This window comes from Bombina bombina, chromosome 4 (genome assembly GCF_027579735.1).
Source record: "Bombina bombina isolate aBomBom1 chromosome 4, aBomBom1.pri, whole genome shotgun sequence".
Taxonomy (NCBI): Eukaryota; Metazoa; Chordata; class Amphibia; order Anura; family Bombinatoridae; genus Bombina; species Bombina bombina.
Window position 1 is genome coordinate 29,603,783 of NC_069502.1, and position 20,846 is coordinate 29,624,628.

At 45.3% G+C, this 20,846-nt stretch overlaps 1 protein-coding gene across 8 annotated transcripts in view; it reads left to right on the forward strand.

Moving 5' to 3' along the window:
- The window catches only part of GCKR (glucokinase regulator), a 326,754-nt gene that overhangs the window by 38,049 nt on the left and 267,859 nt on the right, over positions 1 to 20,846 (forward strand). For 7 of the 8 annotated variants that reach the window (XM_053709432.1, XM_053709430.1, XM_053709438.1 and 4 more), the window contains exons 2-3: positions 11,025 to 11,120; positions 13,174 to 13,329. In XM_053709432.1, the coding sequence (XP_053565407.1) occupies positions 11,061 to 11,120; positions 13,174 to 13,329 (216 nt within the window). In that variant the 5' untranslated portion in view covers positions 11,025 to 11,060. Of the gene's footprint in view, positions 1 to 11,024; positions 11,121 to 12,899; positions 12,982 to 13,173; positions 13,330 to 20,846 lie in introns of those variants that run through there. The other variant, XM_053709437.1, reaches the window with a different exon arrangement.

Below are 20,846 nucleotides of genomic sequence, written 5' to 3' on the forward strand. Positions count from 1 at the left end.
GCAGTGTATCCTCTAGCACAGGTTAGTCTTGTCAGGTGCAGTGTATCCTCTAGCACAGGTTAGTCTTGTCAGGTGCAGTGTATCCTCTAGCACAGGTTAGTCTTGTCAGGTGCAGTGTATCCTCTAGCACAGGTTAGTCTTGTCAGGTGCAGTGTATCCTCTAGCACAGGTTAGTCTTGTCAGGTGCAGTGTATCCTCTAGCACAGGTTAGTCTTGTCAGGTGCAGTGTATCCTCTAGCACAGGTTAGTCTTGTCAGGTGCAGTGTATCTCTAGCCAGGTTAGTATGTCAGGAGCAGTGTATCCTCTAGCACAGGTTAGTCTTGTCAGGTGCAGTGTATCCTCTAGCACAGGTTAGTCTTGTCAGGTACAGTGTATCCTCTAGCACAGGTTAGTCTTGTCAGGTGCAGTGTATCCTCTAGCACAGGTTAGTCTTGTCAGGTGCAGTGTATCCTCTAGCACAGGTTAGTCTTGTCAGTGCAGTGTATCCTCTAGCACAGGTTAGTCTTGTCAGGTGCAGTGTATCCTCTAGCACAGGTTAGTCTTGTCAGGTGCAGTGTATCCTCTAGCACAGGTTAGTCTTGTCAGTGCAGTGTATCCTCTAGCACAGGTTAGTCTTGTCAGGTGCAGTGTATCCTCTAGCACAGGTTAGTATTGTCAGGTGCAGTGTATCCTCTAGCACAGGTTAGTCTTGTCAGGTGCAGTGTATCCTCTAGCACAGGTTAGTCTTGTCAGGTGCAGTGTATCCTCTAGCACAGGTTAGTCTTGTCAGGTACAGTGTATCCTCTGACACAGGTTAGTCTTGTCAGGTGCAGTGTATCCTCTAGCACAGGTTAGTCTTGTCAGGTGCAGCGTATCCTCTAGCACAGGTTAGTCTTGTCAGGTGTAGTGTATCCTCCAGCACAGGTTAGTCTTGTCAGGTGCAGTGTATCCTCTAGCACAGGTTAGTCTTGTCAGGTGCAGTGTATCCTCTAGCACAGGTTAGTATTGTCAGGTGCAGTGTATCCTCTAGCACAGGTTAGTCTTGTCAGGTGCAGTGTATCCTCTAGCACAGGTTAGTCTTGTCAGGTGCAGTGTATCCTCTAGCACAGGTTAGTCTTGTCAGGTGCAGTGTATCCTCTAGCACAGGTTAGTCTTGTCAGGTGCAGTGTGTCCTCTAGCACAGGTTAGTATTGTCAGGTGCAGTGTATCCTCTAGCACAGGTTAGTCTTGTCAGGTGCAGTGTATCCTCTAGCACAGGTTAGTCTTGTCAGGTGCAGTGTATCCTCTAGCACAGGTTAGTCTTGTCAGGTGCAGTGTATCCTCTAGCACAGGTTAGTCTTGTCAGGTGCAGTGTGTCCTCTAGCACAGGTTAGTCTTGTCAGGTGCAGTGTATCCTCTAGCACAGGTTAGTCTTGTCAGGTGCAGTGTATCCTCTAGCACAGGTTAGTCTTGTCAGGTGCAGTGTATCCTCTAGCACAGGTTAGTCTTGTCAGGTGCAGTGTATCCTCTAGCACAGGTTAGTCTTGTCAGGTGCAGTGTATCCTCTAGCACAGGTTAGTCTTGTCAGGTGCAGTGTATCCTCTAGCACAGGTTAGTCTTGTCAGGTGCAGTGTATCCTCTAGCACAGGTTAGTCTTGTCAGGTGCAGTGTATCCTCTAGCACAGGTTAGTCTTGTCAGGTGCAGTGTATCCTCTAGCACAGGTTAGTCTTGTCAGGTGCAGTGTATCCTCTAGCACAGGTTAGTGTTGTCAGGTGCAGTGTATCCTCTAGCACAGTGTGGCAAACCTAGCCACTTCTGGACTATAACGTGAGAAAGGTTGTCTATAGGCTGTATATTGTGCTATGTAGATGTGACAAACCCTTCTGTCAGCACTGAAAGAGTTAACTGTGTTCAGCTTTAGCCTCAGCTATGGTGCACTGTCATTAATGTTATTGATACACAGTCCATTGTTTAATCAACCTCAGAGAGCAGACCCTAGATGATAAGGAAAGCCAAGTGTGTGTCTGTGTTTAAATTGTTATCAGCTTGAGCAAGGTATTCTATTGTATCATGTAAAAGGGCGTGTTCCCTCCATCTAATGTACAACATTCTTTCAACCCCCCTTCTGGGGGGGGTCAGACCTGCATAAATACTGGGCATATGAGCCTTAATAAAATTCATTCTGTTTAAAACCTGAAAACTGGCTGGGTTGTGAATTGCTGATTCCCTATGCAGGACATTGTTCCCTGGTGTTAACCCTTGGTATCCGGTTGGTACCGTTACAATTGGTGGCAAGCGACGGAATGAACCTTATCGCCCAGAAGAGCAACTACACAAGCCAGTAACCTCAGGAAGAGGGGGATTACTACAATACTGACTAAGATGGAAGGAGTACCAGGGACCGAAGTGAATGGAGATGGATTATTCTAAGCTAAAGAGACAAACGTAAAAGGAACTGCTAGAAGCCAGGGGAAAGATAGGCAGCAGCAAACCCAAGGCTATATTAATTGCTGAGCTGATGGAGGGAGACAGAGCTCGCAGCGCTACGCCTCCAGCAGCCATGGAGGAGACCCTATACCAGAGGGAAATGAGGACCAGGCTGGAATTTTTACCCCAACCTGTACCACGGGATATGCTATCCGTGGTAATGGCAGATGTGCAGGAGTACGTGATGGCACACAGTCCGCGGAATGCATCCTCCCGAGCAGAATCCATTTTGGACGCACTCAGCAACCCAGTAAGACCCAAAATCCCATACCATGCATTTAAAATGTTTTGTGAGGAGAAGGATGAGATTGATGGGTATTTACAGGATTTTGAGAGACTGTGCGAGTTACATGATTTGGAGCAGTCCGTATGGGTGCCGGTGCTAGCAGGCAAGCTAGCCGGTAGGGCAGCGGAAGCGTATCGCGCTGTACCCAGGGAGGACAGCAAGGATTACGCTAAAGTGAAGAGAGCGATCTTGGAAAGATATGCCATTACCTCAGAGGCATACCGGCGCAAGTTTAGAGGCCTGCGCAAGCCAGAAAGAGATTCCCATGCAGAGTGGGCCCACAAGCTGGATCAAGCATCTCAGGGGTGGATACAGGCCAGCCAAGCTACCACCATGGAAGAATTGCGACAACTGATGCTGTTGGAGCAATTCTTTAACGGCTTGTCCCCAGAAGCCCAAGAATGGGTGAGAGATCGAAAACCCCTCACCTTAACCGAAGCAGCCAGATTAGCAGACCAGCATTTTGATGCCAGGAGGCGCCATGGACTACAGCCTAACAACGGACGGGCTAATATACAATGCCACACCTGCAAGCAGTGGGGACATATGGCACGTGAGTGCACCCAAAATCGGAGCAGACAAGCTTGGAACCAGGTCAGACAGAACCTGGCCCCAAGGGCGGCTGCTCACCATTACCAAACGGAGCCAGCCGCTCATGAGGTGTTGAGCACCCAAGCCGTGGAACCCCTGGGAATTCTGCATGAGGTGATGTCGGTCCAGGGACTTCGGGATTCGGGAGCTACTTTAACCCTGATAGCTCCCCATTTGGTGCCGGATACAGCACCCACTGGCGGATCCGTGGCAGTACGAGGGGCAGGGGGAGCAGTATACCGATTGCCCACTGCTAGAGTGGAGTACAGACCCCCAGTCACCCCAGCAGCTGCCAGTTACCAACCCCCGGCGCACCGCTATACCACACGGCCTCCGGCCACGAACTACCCTCAGAGAGCCCGGTTCAATTCGCGGGGCTACTCACAACCTATTCGGTGCTTTGGATGTAAGCAACTAGGGCACAAAAGACCAGAGTGTCCCCTAAACGCAGCGAATCAAGCACAGTCCTGGAGAAGACCCGCTGGCGGAATCCCACATAATCCTCAGCCTGTGGCCCGCTACGTAGAGGCGCCAGAATGCTGGGGCAGCCTACATGAAGCAGACCCCGTGCAAGCTGCCCACCGGAATAACCGGCAACGGGTTAAAGTGAATGGGAAGGAGGTCAGTTGTCTACGGGATACTGGTGCTACCATGACCTTGCTTCAAGAGAACTTGGTGCCTGAGAAACAGCACACTGGAGGCACTGTGGCTGTGAGGGTAGCAGGGGGCACTGTGTTCCGCCTACCTGTTGCCAGGGTACATTTGGATTGGGGAGTGGGCGCTAGACTTGTGAATGTGGGGGTCAAGAAGGACTTACCTGCTGATGTTCTCCTTGGAAATGACTTGGCCCCCCTTGTTTCTGCCTATGCTCCCATGGATCCCGCTGATGTTAACCCTGTGACTACCCAAGCCCAGTCCCTCCGGGAAGAGACGCTTCCATGTTTGGGGTGGGGGCAGTACTGAGCCAAGTTGGAGCAGATGGCGGAGAACACCCCGTAGCTTACTTGAGCCGAAAGTTGTTGCCCCGGACATCCCCAAGCCGATCCGTTGGGATCAGACTGTGTATGCCGGCTTGGTTCTGGGGGAGCATTGTGGCAAACCTAGCCACTTCTGGACTATAACGTGAGAAAGGTTGTCTATAGGCTGTATATTGTGCTATGTAGATGTGACAAACCCTTCTGTCAGCACTGAAAGAGTTAACTGTGTTCAGCTTTAGCCTCAGCTATGGTGCACTGTCATTAATGTTATTGATACACAGTCCATTGTTTAATCAACCTCAGAGAGCAGACCCTAGATGATAAGGAAAGCCAAGTGTGTGTCTGTGTTTAAATTGTTATCAGCTTGAGCAAGGTATTCTATTGTATCATGTAAAAGGGCGTGTTCCCTCCATCTAATGTACAACATTCTTTCAACCCCCCTTCTGGGGGGGGTCAGACCTGCATAAATACTGGGCATATGAGCCTTAATAAAATTCATTCTGTTTAAAACCTGAAAACTGGCTGGGTTGTGAATTGCTGATTCCCTATGCAGGACATTGTTCCCTGGTGTTAACCCTTGGTATCCGGTTGGTACCGTTACACACAGGTTAGTCTTGTCAGGTGCAGTGTATCCTCTAGCACAGGTTAGTTTTGTCAGGTGCAGTGTATCCTCTAGCACAGGTTAGTCTTGTCAGGTGCAGTGTATCCTCTAGCACAGGTTAGTCTTGTCAGGTGCAGTGTATCCTCTAGCACAGGTTAGTCTTGTCAGGTGCAGTGTATCCTCTAGCACAGGTTAGTGTTGTCAGGTGCAGTGTATCCTCTAGCACAGGTTAGTCTTGTCAGGTGCAGTGTATCCTCTAGCACAGGTTAGTCTTGTCAGGTGCAGTGTATCCTCTAGCACAGGTTAGTCTTGTCAGGTGCAGTGTATCCTCTAGCACAGGTTAGTCTTGTCAGGTGCAGTGTATCCTCTAGCACAGATTAGTCTTGTCAGGTGCACCCATCTGCGCACATACAGGGAGTGCAGAATTATTAGGCAAGTTGTATTTTTGAGGATTAATTTTATTATTGAACAACAACCGATGTGACAAAACCAATCTCGCCACTGTACATTGGAGGGCCTGTTATGGAACATTCTTTGGGCTGGAGGTACATGGGCTTAAGGATACCCAGAGACTGCATGGAAATGTGGAATGTTATATGCTGGACACCCCATGTACTTTCATAACTCTGTCTTATGTCTATGTCACCCTGTATCCATAAATACAGGATGGGTACAGGGTGTGAGTGCCCCTTGTGGGAGCAATTGTGACTCTATAAGCCAAGTGGGCATAAAAGACTTTATAGCTAATAAGAACTGTTCCTATATTCTCTAATAAGATGTATTCTATGTATGTTTAAGATCTGATTGTGTCTCAGGAGTCTGTCTGGGTAAACTGATTGGGTTTTGTGTGATTATGTTAACTAGACTGCCCAACATCAGATTGTCTGAGTACTTAATATGTTAATCTGTTTTACCTGTGAATAGACAATTCTTAGAGGTTTGATGCATTGTTCATATGTTTGCTTTACTGTTTAACCAATGCCCTCTGTAACCTGAAGCCAGGGTTATATTCAACCCCCCCATCTCGGGTCAAAACCTGTATAAATACTAGGCATTCAGCCTTTAATAAATATATTCTGTTTAAACCTGAAAACTGGCTGGTTTGTGAATTGCTGATTCCCTATGCAGGACGTTGTTCCCTGGTATTAACCCTTGGTATCCTGTTGGTACCGTAACAATTGGTGGCAAGCGACGGAATGAACCTTATCACCCAGAAGAGCAACTACACAAGCCAGTAACCTCAGGAAGAGGGGGATTATTACAATACTGACTAAGATGGAAAAGAGAAAAGTAAATTTTGCAGCTTTTAAAAACTTCCTGGAAACAGAAGGAGAGATTGATGGGTTCCTTGCGGATTTTGAGAGGCAATGTGCACTACACAAGGTACCCGCAGAGGACTGGGTCACGATACTATCTGGAAAATTATCCGGCCGGGCCAGAGAGGCTTTTCGGGCCATTCCAGATGAGGAAGTCAGGGATTATAATACTGTAAAAGAGGCTCTGCTCTCCAGGTATGCGATTACACCGGAGACATACCGGAGGCGGTTCAGAGACACTGTTAAATTAGCTGGAGATTCCTACCTTGAGTGGGCATGTAAGGTGCACCGCACAGCAGCTCACTGGATAGCGGGGTGCCAAGCCATATCTGGGGAAGAGGTGCTGCAGCTATTCCTGTTGGAACATTGCTTCGACAAGTTACCCGCAGGAGTTCGAGAGTGGGTTCGGGACCGTAAACCCTCCACCCTGCAGGAAGCGGCTCACTTGGCAGATGAGTATACGGATGCCCGCAAACTGGACACTGCTACCACTAAGCCCCCTGCTAGAGTGGAGTACAGACCCCAGTCACCCCAGCAGCTGCCAGTTACCAAACCCCAGCGCACCGCTATACCACACGGCCTCCGGCCACGAACTACCCTCAGAGAGCCCTGTTCAATTTGCGGGGCTACTCACAACCGATTCGATGCTTTGGATGTAAGCAACTAGGGCACAAAAGACCAGAGTGTCCCCTAAACGCAGCGAACCAAGCGCAGTCCTGGAGAAGACCCGCCGGCGGAATCCCACGTAATCCTCAGCCTGCGGCCCGCTACGTGGAGGCGCAAGAATGCTGGAGCATCCTACATGAGGCAGACCTTGTGCAAGCTGCCCACCGGAATAACCGGCAACTGGTTAAAGTGAATGGGAAGAAGGTCAGTGGTCTACGGGATACTGGTGCTACCATGACCTTGCTTCAAAAGAACTTGGTGTCTGAGAAACAGTACACTGGAGACACTGTGGCTGTGAGGGTAGCAGGGGGCGATGTGTTCAGCCTACCTGTTGCCAGGGTACATTTGGATTGGGGAGTGGGCGCTAGACCTGTGAATGTGGGGGTCAAGAAGGACTTACCTGCTGATGTTCTTCTTGGAAATGACTTGGCCCCCCTTGTTTCTGCCTACGCTCCTATGGGTCCCGCTGATGTTAACTCTGTGACTACCCGTGCCCAGATCCGTGCAGCAGAGATTGACCCACCTGCTGCTAAGCCCCAGGACGCTGAGCTAAGTAAATCTCTATCCGCTATTGATATGTGGAGGTCCCGTTACAATGCGCTGATGAAGGAGAAGAGGAGCGCAGAGGAAAAAGCACGTTTAGAACGTGAATCTCTGCTAGACAAGCTGCACCGACAGACCTATTTTTGACCCTCTAACTTGCAGCTTTGACTCATGTTTATAGGGGACAGCTTATAATCACTACAGGGATTGCTATGTTTTTCATACTCCCTTAGCTACAGGGATTGCTACAGAAGGAAGAGGTTCGCCTACTGGAGCCTAGTCGTAGGTCCAGGGCGCAGAGCAGACGGCGAGATACCAGCCCAGCAGCGGTGGTTCATATAGTCTGCATTACTGATGGTGGCTACGCAGTAGTTAGAGTGTCTACGGTGCTGCTGCTCCTTTGGTGAGCGCTAGGAGCATCCTTTTCTACGGTCCAACTTCCAGCCAGCCTGGAGGCAACCGTAACATTTGGCACCCTATGTCAGTATGAAGGGATTGTGGATACCTATAAAGAGCAGGTACAGAAAACTCGTAAAGAAGCTGATGGGATTTTGAAGGACTGTTTGGCCCTGGTCTGGGCACTGAGGAATTTGAACCCTTGTTTGTATGGACAGGAATTCTCTCTCATAACGGGAATACAGATGGATTGTCCCAGCAAACTGACATGCCTACCAGGCGCTCTGGTGGTATATGGCACAGTATATACCCTGTACAGCCGAGCATGACAAACCAGAGGGAGAGGAGTTTGATGGTCCTGTCCCCCAGCAGCAGAGGAATATACAGGGAATTGGGAGCCCAGACTCCATTCCCCAGCGGCAGGCTGCGTTACAAGGGGTAGGGACAGTTGGTCCTGTCCCCCAGCAACACGGCTGTTTAGCCAAAGGGGAGACGATTGGTCTACCCCTCCAGCAGCACAGCTATGTATCCAAAGGGGAGACAGTTGGTCTCCCCCTCCAGCAACCAGGCTCCCACCAGGCTACTTCCATGGTAGTGCTGGCACCCGGGCAGAGTACAGCTGGTCTCTGCCCACCTCGCAACCCACCAATTCAGCGTACCAGTCCCCCACACAGCTGTGGTGAGGCACCTGGACATGGACAAGTTTTCCCCGTACTCAGGTATAGTAACCATTTATTGTGGGTGGGCTGTACTACTAATTGTGTTTTATGGGTGGGTTGCTGGACTAACCAGGGCACTGACCGGCAGGAGGTCAGATACCCTGTTAGTCTGTTTGGAAAAGGGGAGAGATGTGACAAAACCAATCTCGCCACTGTACATTGGAGGGCCTGTTATGGAACATTCTTTGGGCTGGAGGTACATGGGCTTAAGGATACCCAGAGACTGCATGGAAATATGGAATTTTATATGCTGGACACCCCATGTACTTTCATAACTCTGTCTTATGTCTATGTCACCCTGTATCCATAAATACAGGATGGGTACAGGGTGTGAGTGCCCCTTGTGGGAGCAATTGTGACTCTATAAGCCAAGTGGGCATAAAAGACTTTATAGCTAATAAGAACTGTTCCTATATTCTGTAATAAGATGTATTCTATGTATGTTTAAGATCTGATTGTGTCTCAGGAGTCTGTCTAGGTAAACTGATTGGGTTTTGTGTGATTATGTTAACTAGACTGCCCAACATCAGATTGTCTGAGTACTTAATATGTTAATCTGTTTTACCTGTGAATAGACAATTCTTAGAGGTTTGATGCATTGTTCATATGTTTGCTTTACTGTTTAACCAATGCCCTCTGTAACCTGAAGCCAGGGTTATATCCAACCCCCCCATCTCGGGTCAAAACCTGTATAAATACTAGGCATTCAGCCTTTAATAAATATATTCTGTTTAAACCTGAAAACTGGCTGGTTTGTGAATTGCTGATTCCCTATGCAGGACGTTGTTCCCTGGTATTAACCCTTGGTATCCTGTTGGTACCGTAACAACCATGTTCTCAATGAACCCAAAAAACTCATTAATATCAAAGCTGAATAGTTTTGGAAGTAGTTTTTAGTTTGTTTTTAGTTTTAGCTATTTTAGGGGGATATCTGTGTGTGCAGGTGACTATTACTGTGCATAATTATTAGGCAACTTAACAAAAAACAAATATATACCCATTTCAATTATTTATTTTTACCAGTGAAACCAATATTACATCTCAACATTCACAAATATACATTTCTGACATTCAAAAACAAAACAAAAACAAATCAGTGACCAATATAGCCACCTTTCTTTGCAAGGACACTCAAAAGCCTGCCATCCATGGATTCTGTCAGTGTTTTGATCTGTTCACCATCAACATTGCGTGCAGCAGCAACCACAGCCTCCCAGACACTGTTCAGAGAGGTGTACTGGTTTCCCTCCTTGTAAATCTCACATTTGATGATGGACCACAGGTTCTCAATGGGGTTCAGATCAGGTGAACAAGGAGGCCATGTCATTAGATTTTCTTCTTTTATACCCTTTCTTGCCAGCCACGCTGTGGAGTACTTGGACGCGTGTGATGGAGCATTGTCCTGCATGAAAATCATGTTTTTCTTGAAGGATGCAGACTTCTTCCTGTACCACTGCTTGAAGAAGGTGTCTTCCAGAAACTGGCAGTAGGACTGGGAGTTGAGCTTGACTCCATCCTCAACCCGAAAAGGCCCCACAAGCTCATCTTTGATGATACCAGCCCAAACCAGTACTCCACCTCCACCTTGCTGGCGTCTGAGTCGGACTGGAGCTCTCTGCCCTTTACCAATCCAGCCACGGGCCCATCCATCTGGCCCATCAAGACTCACTCTCATTTCATCAGTCCATAAAACCTTAGAAAAATCAGTCTTGAGATATTTCTTGGCCCAGTCTTGACGTTTCAGCTTGTGTGTCTTGTTCAGTGGTGGTCGTCTTTCAGCCTTTCTTACCTTGGCCATGTCTCTGAGTATTGCACACCTTGTGCTTTTGGGCACTCCAGTGATGTTGCAGCTCTGAAATATGGCCAAACTGGTGGCAAGTGGCATCTTGGCAGCTGCACGCTTGACTTTTCTCAGTTCATGGGCAGTTATTTTGCGCCTTGGTTTTTCCACACGCTTCTTGCGACCCTGTTGACTATTTTGAATGAAACGCTTGATTGTTCGATGATCACGCTTCAGAAGCTTTGCAATTTTAAGAGTGCTGCATCCCTCTGCAAGATATCTCACTATTTTTTACTTTTCTGAGTCTGTCAAGTCCTTCTTTTGACCCATTTTGCCAAAGGAAAGGAAGTTGCCTAATAATTATGCACACCTGATATAGGGTGTTGATGTCATTAGACCACACCCCTTCTCATTACAGAGATGCACATCACCTAATATGCTTAATTGGTAGTAGGCTTTCGAGCCTATACAGCTTGGAGTAAGACAACATGCATAAAGAGGATGATGTGGTCAAAATACTCATTTGCCTAATAATTCTGCACTCCCTGTATATATATATATCTATATATAGACACACACACACAAATATATATCTATATATAGACACACGCATCTGCACACATACATTAACACACACACACCAGGTGACTACTACACTGTTCTTTGCTTTTTATCTTGATTGGGTCTCTGTGTTTGTTGCAGAGCTGGAATCTTTGTTTGGATACAACATTTTCAGCTATGAAAGGTACCAGGAGGTTTAAGCACGTGATTGATACTCCTGATCCAGGAAAATGGGAGGTAAGTCTGTTTCAGTAACGCAGATAAACCATTATGCCCAGAATTGGCAATCAGTCGTCAGGATGAAGTAATCAGCAACTTGCTTATTTACTGGTTAGTACTGGTCTACATGATCATCCCACGAGGAACATCTATCTACTGTTTAGTGTCCCAGTGAGAGTCATGACATATACTCCATCAGTCTTGTTATTACTGTGGTGTAACAATTATTTTATGCTGTGTGGCTAATATACCATTGTTTACCAATAAAGGGTCAGATTACAAGTGGTGCGCGATTTATAATCTGGCCCAAAGTGTTTTACTAAATAAAAAAACGTTCTTTATAATAGCTAAACTATTTTATTAGAAGAAGATGCCCTTGTTTCCTCTGTATGCCACAGTGTAACAGGATGCTCAGATTTATTAGCTGTTACAGAAGAGACACCTGGAAATACAGTATGATATACTTCAGTATGATATATAGTAATACAGTATGATATACTTCAGTATGATATATAGAAATACAGTATGATATACTTCAGTATGATATATAGAAATACAGTATGATATATAGAAATACAGTATGATATACTTCAGTATGATATATAGAAATACAGTATGATATACTTCAGTATGATATATAGAAATACAGTATGATATATAGAAATACAGTATGATATACTTCAGTATGATATATAGAAATACAGTATGATATACTTCAGTATGATATATAGAAATACAGTATGATATATAGAAATACAGTATGATATACTTCAGTATGATATATAGAAATACAGTATGATATACTTCAGTATGATATATAGAAATACAGTATGATTTACTTCAGTATGATATATAGAAATACAGTATGATATACTTCAGTATGATATATAGAATTTTTTTTTCTCCTTTTATTAATTTTCAAGCAAAACCATAAACATTACAGTTGTGATAAAACAAACAATGAACTACGCAAACAAAAATAAAAAAGGAACAAAGAACATTGACACTAAACAATCCAGACTGGTGATTGTCAGGCACATTTAGACATGTCCCACTCGACATATCCCTATACAAAATAAATATATATATAGAAAATGAAGACTAAAATGTTACAACCTAACACATTTTATCAGTGCTGATGTATATCATCTGCTTTTAAGGTCTGTACAAAACCTTGATTTCCATTAGACATGTGCGATTCGGCTCGGTCCGAATCGAAATTCGGACGAATTTTGTCGAATTCGGAGATTCTGATCAATTCGAATTCTGAATTGCGGTAGTGCCGAATCTACCAAATAGATCCAAATCGATTCGGATTTATTCGGTAGATTCGGATGGATTCGGATGGATTCGGATGGCCGTGTATTACACTAGTATTGTACAGTATACTAGTGTAATACACAGCACATCCAACTTAACACTGACCGAAATTCTGAAAATCCGAATCGATTCGAACCGAATCGAGCTGAATCGAACCGAATTTCCCACGAATCTGAAAGAATCCGAATGAATCAGAAACAAATTCATTTGATTTCTTCTGAATTCGAATCGATCCGAACCGAACCAAATTTTTCGCAGCTGCACATGTCTAATTTCCATAAAACAACTTCACATATGACAGACCTTTCTATAGTCTTCTTGTCCCTTTGTGACCCTGTCAGTCTAAATTAGCCTTGAGTGTTTAAAAAAAAAAAAAAAGTGTAAGTTCTCTTTAGAAGAGACGTTGTCTATACTGTTAGAATTTAGTGATGATCTTCCTTGTGAGCTCCACAAACTTCTGCCTCCTCCTTCTGCCAGCAAGACCTCCTTCTGCATCCCAATATGGAGATCCTAACATGTCAGGATAAGGACACTCAGGGGAGAATCTGAACCATCTGAGGTGGAGTATTCGGGGTATGGGCTGGTGCCTGGGTGGTCTTAGGGCATGTTTGCTATATTGGGGTGGTTTTGACAATTCTGAAGAGGTCACAGAAATAACAGGTTCCTACTACAGAAGCAGTGACATAAACATGGTACAGGAGTGCAGCTACACAGCCATTACATTAAATCTCATGTCATATTTGTGTTCTAGCTGGCTGGGTATGAAGAAACAATGCCAATCACTGAGAAATCAAACCCAATTACCCGAGAGCTGGATAAGGCTGACCCCAACCAACTGGTGCAGCTGCTGAGAGACTGCGATGCAGAAATATTTCAGGAAGAGGACGTCGCTATCCTGAACTACCAGGTGGGCACAGAGAGTGAGGCTGGCAGATGTTAATTGCACCATTGTTTTGTGAATTAGCAGGTGGGTGTGATGGACCATCTGGTACCTTGCATGGATTCCCCTGCAAAATGCTGCCTTCTGCTCTCCAAACCCCTTCAGCAGATAGATAGATAGATAGATAGATAGATAGATAGATAGATAGATAGATAGATATAGATTGATAGATAGATAGACAATCCCCCTTTAACTGGGTAATCAACTCACAAAAGGGAACAATGACAGTACACAATAGGGCAGATAAAACTCTCTCACTGTCTCTGGGCACGTAGGCTTAGTGGCGCCTTAGAGTCTGGGGACATGTTTCCCTGATAAGGGCATAAGCCAGTCGGGCAGTGGCTGAAACCAGTTCCACAAGCCTGGTTACAAGTGGGGCGAACTTCTGCCCTGAACAAAGAATGTTTGCTGGTACAAACGGGCTGACTGTGGTGGAAAGCTGCACCTTTCCCTGGTAACCGGCATAGGGAATAAAACATCCAGAAATAGTTCCAAGAGGCCGGTTATATGGGCTGCACCTTAGCCATATCTCTTCATCCATAACTCCGGCCAGGAAGGTGGTTTCTAGTCCCAGCTCCCCTCTGTGCCCTGACCTGGCAAATAGGGTAAAATCCCTGGTTCCTTCCCTGGGGCAATAGTCAGTGGGCAGGAGGCTATCCCACAGTACCTTCCAGAAGCCCCAGTGACGGTAGGATTTGTCACAGACAGGTAGGTTGGCAAATGTTATTTGTACCATTGTTATTGTGAACTAGCAGGTGACCACAGACAGGGAGGTCGGCAGTTGTTAATTATACCATTGTTATTCTGAACTAGCAGGTGGGCACAGACAGGGAAGTCGGCAGATGTTAATTGTACCATTGTTATTGTGAACTAGCAGGTGGGCACAGACACGGAAGTTGGCAGATGTTAATTGTACCATTGTTATGGTGAACTAGCAGGTGGGCACAGACAGGTAGGCTGGCAGATGTTATTTGTACCATTATTGTGGTGAACTAGCAGGTGGGCACAGACAGGTAGGCTGGCAGATGTTATTTGTACCATTATTGTGGTGAACTAGCAGGTGGGCACAGACAGGTAGGCTGGAAGATGTTATTTGTAACATTATTGTGGTGAACTAGCAGGTGGGCACAGACAGGTAGGCTGGCAAATGTTATTTGTACCATTGTTAGGGTGAACTAGCAGGTGGGCACAGACAGGGAAGATGGCAGATGTTATTTGTACCATTGCTGTGGTGAACTAGCAGGTGGACACAGACAGGTAGGCTGGCAGATGTTGTTTGTACCATTGTTAGGGTGAACTACCAGGTGGGCACAGACAGGTAGGCTGGCAGATGTTATTTGTACCATTATTGTGGTGAACTGGCTGGTGGGCATAAACAGGCAGGCTGGCAAATGTTATTAGTACCATTGTAATGATAAACTAGCAGGTGGGCACATACAGGGAAGTTGGCAGATGTTATTTGTACCATTGCTGTGGTAAATTACCAGGTGGGCACAGAGAGGGACGCTGGTAGATGTTGTTTGTATTATTATTGTGGTGAACTAGCAGGTGGGCACAGACAGGTTGGTTGGCAGATGTTATTTGTACCATTGCTGTGGTGAATTTCCAGGTGGGCACAGAGAGGGACACTGGCAGATGTTGTTTGTACTATAATTGTGGTGAACTACCAGGTGGGCACAGATAGGAAGGCTGGCAGATGTTGTTTGTACCATTATTATTGTGAACTAGCAAGTGGGCACAGACAAAGAGGTTGGCAAATGTTATTTGTACCATTGTTAGGGTAAACTAGCAGGTGGGCACAGACAGATAGGCTGGCAAATGTTATTTGTACTATTATTGTGATGAACTAGCAGTAGGGTTGCCAACTGTGCTCTACAAAAAATAACTGATGACCTATAGGTGAATGGACACAGGTGGTAGGTGGGGGTCACACAATGTCCCCATAAACGTTTAACCTTAGGCCCCACCCTTGACCCCACACATATATTTTGTTCACAACTGAGCAGTCATTGTATCCCCTTGATTGCCAGTAACACAGATATGCATTATTGATTTGACCCCCTTGAATGCCAGGAGCAAACACCCGTCAGAAATTTAACACCCCCATGGTTACCTGTAATACATATAATAGAAAATGCACAGTGTTACTTCAATTTGAGCTATATTTGTAATGCATACATGCCAAGAAGGCCCTTGATATTTAGCTGACAGGGGACTGCAGTTGAGAGCTTTGTATATCAGAGTGAGAATTTTGTGTTTGATCCTTGAGGCAAGAGGAAGTCAGCGAAGGGATTGGCAGAGAGGTGCAGCAGATAAAGAGCGACATGTAAGGAAGATGAGCCTGGCAGAGGCATTCATAATGGATTGTAAAGGAGCTAGGCGGCAGCTAGGGAGACCAGAGTGGATGGAGTTGCAGTAATCGAGGTGGGAGAGGATCAGAGAGTGGATTCAAATATTAGTTGTGTCTTGTGTAAGGAAATGTCTGATTTTAGAGATGTTTTTAAGGTGGAAGTGGCAGGATTTAGTCAAGGACTGAATGTGAGGAGTGAAAGAAAGATCTGAGTCAAGTGTGACCCCAAGACATTGGGCATGCGGGGTAGGGGTAATGATGGAGTTGTCGACAGTTTATGTTTTTGCACAGAGATTGATGAGTATGTTTTTACATGCTGGCGGTATTTATATTTCTCTTGTAAAGGTGTATCCAGTCCACGGGTTCATCCATTACTTGTGGGATATTCACCTTCCCAACAGGAAGTTGCAAGAGGACACCCACAGCAGATGTGTCTATATAGCTCCTCCCCTAACTGCCACCCCCAGTCATTCTCTTGCAACTCTCGACAAGAAAGGAAGTATCAAGAGATATGTGGTGACTTAGTGTAGTTTTTACCTTCAATCAAGAGTTTGTTATTTTTAAACGGTACTGGCGTTGTACTGTTTTACTCTCAGGCAGAAATTGGAAGAAGAATCTGCCTGGAGGTTGATGATCTTAGCGGTTTGTAACTAAGGTCCATTGCTGTTCTCACACATAACTGAAGAGTATGGAAAGAAAACTTCAGTTGGGGGGACGGTTTGCAGATCACCTGCTTTGAGGTATGTTCAGTATATTTTTTTCTAGAGAGATAAGGTCTAGAAAATGCTGACAGTGCCTGGTATATTTGAGGTAAGCCTGATACAGTGATTTAACGAATGGGATCATGCTTACAAGATAAGTGTAATATTCATGTTAACTCTCATATTACTTAGTGTAAAAACGTTTGCATAACTTACAGAAAAAATGTTTTTTCTCTGAGGGTGATAAATCTTTATTTGGGGCCTAGTTTTCCACATGGCTTGTTAGATTACTCCTAGGAATACTTTTTTAAGGCCCTCTGACATTGAGTGCATGGTGGGAGGGGCCTATTTTTGCACACTTTATGCGCAGTTGATATTCAGACTGAGACATCCAGCTTCCCTAAAGGAGTCCTCTGGCATCTAGGACCACTATAGAGGGTTTTTTTCCTGCAAAAATCGTGTTTAAGGGCAGGTAGGAGCCACAGCAGAGGTGTGACAGTGTGTTTGACTGTTTTTTAACGGTTTTACCGTTTTTCTAATCCGGTTTGGGGCCTAAGGGGTTAATCATCCATTTGCAAGTGGGTGCAATGCTGCTTTAGTCTCTTATACACACTGTAAAAATTTCGTAGAGTTTACTACTTTTTAACACTGTTTTGCAGTTTATGTGGTAGTTTTTTTCTCTTAAAGGTACAGTACCGTTTTTGTTTAATTGCTTTCTCACATTTATTAAAGTGTTTTCCAAGCCTGCTGGTCTCATTACTAGTCTGTTAAACATGTCTGACATAGAGGAAACTCCTTGTTCATTATGTTTAGAAGCCATTGTGGAAGCCCCTCTTAGAATGTGTACCAAATGCACTGACCTTTCTATAAGTTATAAAGACCATATTATGGGTTTTAAAGATTTATCACCAGAGGTTTCTCAGACTGACAAAAGGGAGGTTAAACCACCTAGCTCTCCCAATGTGTCAGAACCTATATCTCCCACGCAAGTGACGCCAAGTACATCTGGCGCGTCCAATGTGTTTACCTTACAAGACATGGCGGCAGTTATGAATCATACCCTCACAAAGGTATTGTCCAAACTGCCAGGGTTACAAGGAAAGCGAGACAGCTCTGGGGCTAGAACAAATACAGAGCTTTCTGACGCTTTAGTAGCTATGTCTGATATACCCTCACAATGTACAGAAGCCGAAGCAGGAGAGCTTCTATCTGTGGGTGACATTTCTGATTCAGGGAAAGCATTACTTCAGTCTGACTCTGAAATGATAGCATTTAAATTTAAGCTTGAACACCTCCGCTTGTTGCTCAGGGAGGTTTTAGCAACTCTGGATGACTGTGACTCCATTGAAGTCCCAGAGAAATTGTGTAAAATGGACAAATACTTTGCAGTGTCTTTGCAGTGGTTTTCAGAAATTATTACGAAGGAATGGGATAGACCAGGTGTACCGTTCTCTCCCCTTCCTGCTTTTAAAAAGATGTTTCCCATAGATGCCGCTACACGGGACTCGTGGCAGACGGTCCCTAAGGTGGAGGGAGCAGTCTCTACCCTAGCTAAGCGTACAACTATCCCCATCGAGGACAGTTGTGCTTTCCTAGATCCAATGGATAAAAAATTAGAGGGTTTCCTTAAGAAAATCTTTATACAACAAGGTTTTATTCTCCAGCCTCTTGCATGCATTGCCCCAGTCACTGCTGCAGCGGCTTTTTGGTTCGAGTCTCTTGAAGAGGCTCTACAGGTGGAGACCCCGTTGGATGATATCCTAGACAGGCTTAAAGCTCTTAAGTTAGCCAATTCATTTATTTCTGACACCATTTTTCATTTAAGAAAGCTAATGGCTAAGAATTCAGGTTTTGCCATTCAGGCGCGTAGGGCGCTATGGCTTAAATCCTGGTCAGCTGACATTACTTCAAAGTCTAAGCTTCTCAACATCCCCTTCAAAGGGCAGACTCTATTCGGGCCTGGACTGAAGGAGATCATTTCTGATATTACTGGAGGAAAAGGCCACGCCCTTCCCCAGGATAGGTCCAACAAATTAAGGACCAAACAGACTAATTTTCGTTCCTTTCGAAACTTCAAGAGTGGCGCAGCTTCAACTTCCTCTACTGCAAAACAAGAAGGAAATTTTGCCCAGTCCAAACCAGTCTGGAGACCTAACCAGGCTTGGAACAAGGGAAAGCAGGCCAAAAAACCTGCTGCTGCCTCTAAGACAGCATGGAGTAGCCCCCGATACGGGACCGGATCTAGTTGAGGGCAGACTTTCTTTCTTCGCCCAGGCTTGGGCAAGAGACGTCCAGGATCCCTGGGCTCTGGAGATTGTTTCCCAGGGTTATCTTCTGGATTTCAAAGCCTCATCTCCAAAGGGGAAATTTCATCTTTCACAATTATCTGCAAACCAGATAAAGAGAGAGGCATTCTTACATTGCATTCAAGATCTTCTGGTTATGGGAGTGATCCACCCAGTTCCAAGGGAGGAACAGGGGCAAGGATTCTATTCAAATCTGTTTATAGTTCCCAAAAAAGAGGGAAGTTTCAGACCAATCTTGGATCTCAAGATCCTAAACAAATTTCTCAGGGTCCCATCCTTCAAGATGGAGACTATTCGAACCATCCTACCTATGATCCAGGAGGGTCAATATATGATTACCGTGGACTTAAAGGATCCTTATCTCCACATTCCGATACACAGAGATCATCATCGGTTTCTCAGGTTTGCCTTCCTAGACAGGCATTACCAGTTTGTGTCTCTTCCCTTCGGGTTAGCCACGGCACCAAGAATCTTTACGAAGGTTCTAGGCTCCCTGCTGGCAGTTCTAAAGCCACAAGGCATTGCGGTGGCTCCTTACCTAGACAACATTCTGGTCCCATACGGACATTGTTCTGGCATTCCTGAGGTCTCATGTGTGGAAGGTGAACGAAGAAAAGAGTTCTCTCTCCCCTCTCATAAGAGTTTCCTTCCTAGGAACTCTGATAGATTCAGTAGAAATGAAGATTTTTCTGACAGAGGTCAGGTTGTCAAAGCTTCTAACTTCCTGCCATGCTCTTTATTCCACTTCTCAGCCGTCAGTGGCTCAGTGTATTGAAGTAATCGGCTTAATGGTAGCGGCAATGGACATAGTTCCGTTTGCCCGCCTACATCTCAGACCACTGCAACTTTGCATGCTCAATCAGTGGAATGGGGATTACACAGATTTGTCCCCTCTGATAAATCTGGATCAAGAGACCAGGGATTCTCTTCTCTGGTAGCTATCTCAGGTCCATCTGTCCAGGGGAATGAGCTTCCGGAGGCCAGAATGGACTATAGTGACTACAGATGCCAGCCTTCTGGGCTGGGGCGCAGTCTGGAACTCCCTGAAGGCTCAGGGTTCGTGGACTCAGGAGGAAGCCCTCCTTCCGATAAACATTCTGGAACTAAGAGCGATATTCAATGCTCTTCAGGCTTGGCCTCAGCTAGCTGCGGTCAGGTTCATCAGATTTCAAACATCCAAATCGAATTTCTCTGCATCTGACTGCTTGGAGATTGAACGCTTGATTCTATCAAAGCGTGGTTTTTCCGAGTCGGTCATTGATACCTTTATTCAGGCTTGAAAGCCTGCCACCAGGAAAATCTATCATAAGATATGGTTTAAATATCTTCATTGGTGTGAATCCAAGGGTTACTCATGGAGTAAAGTCAGGATTCCTAGAATCTTATCCTTTCTCCAAGAGGGATTGGAGAAAGGATTGTCTGCTAGTTCCTTAAAGGGACAGATTTCTGCTCTGTCTATTCTTTTGCACAAACGTCTGGCTGAGGTTCCAGACGTTCAGGCGTTTTGTCAGGCTTTAGTTAGAATTACGCCTGTGTTTAAACCTGTTGCTCCGCCATGGAGTTTAAATTTAGTTCTTAAAGTCCTTCAAGGGGTTCCGTTTGAACCGTTGCATTCCATAGATATTAAACTTTTATCTTGGAAAGTTCTGTTTCTGGTAGCTATCTCCTCGGCTCAAAGAGTTTCTGAGTTGTCTGCTTTACAGTGTGATTCCCCTTATCTGATTTTCCATGCAGATAAGGTAGTTTTGCGTACCAAACCTGGGTTTCTTCCTAAGGTAGTATCTAATAAGAACATCAATCAGGAGATTGCTGTTCCTTCATTATGTACTAATCCTTCCTCAAAGAAGGAACGTCTTTTACACAATCTTAATATGATTTGTGCTTTAAAGTTTTATTTACAAGCTGCGAAGGATTTTCGTCAAACATCTGCTTTGTTTGTTGTCTACTCTGGACAGAGGAGAGGCCTAAAGGCTTCGGCAACTTCTCTTTCTTTTTGGCTGAGAAGCATAATCCGCTTAGCTTATGAGACTGCTGGCCAGCAGCCTCCTGAAAGAATTACAGCTCATTCCACCAGAGCGGTGGCTTCCACATGGGCTTTTAAAATGAGGCCTCTGTTGAACAGATTTG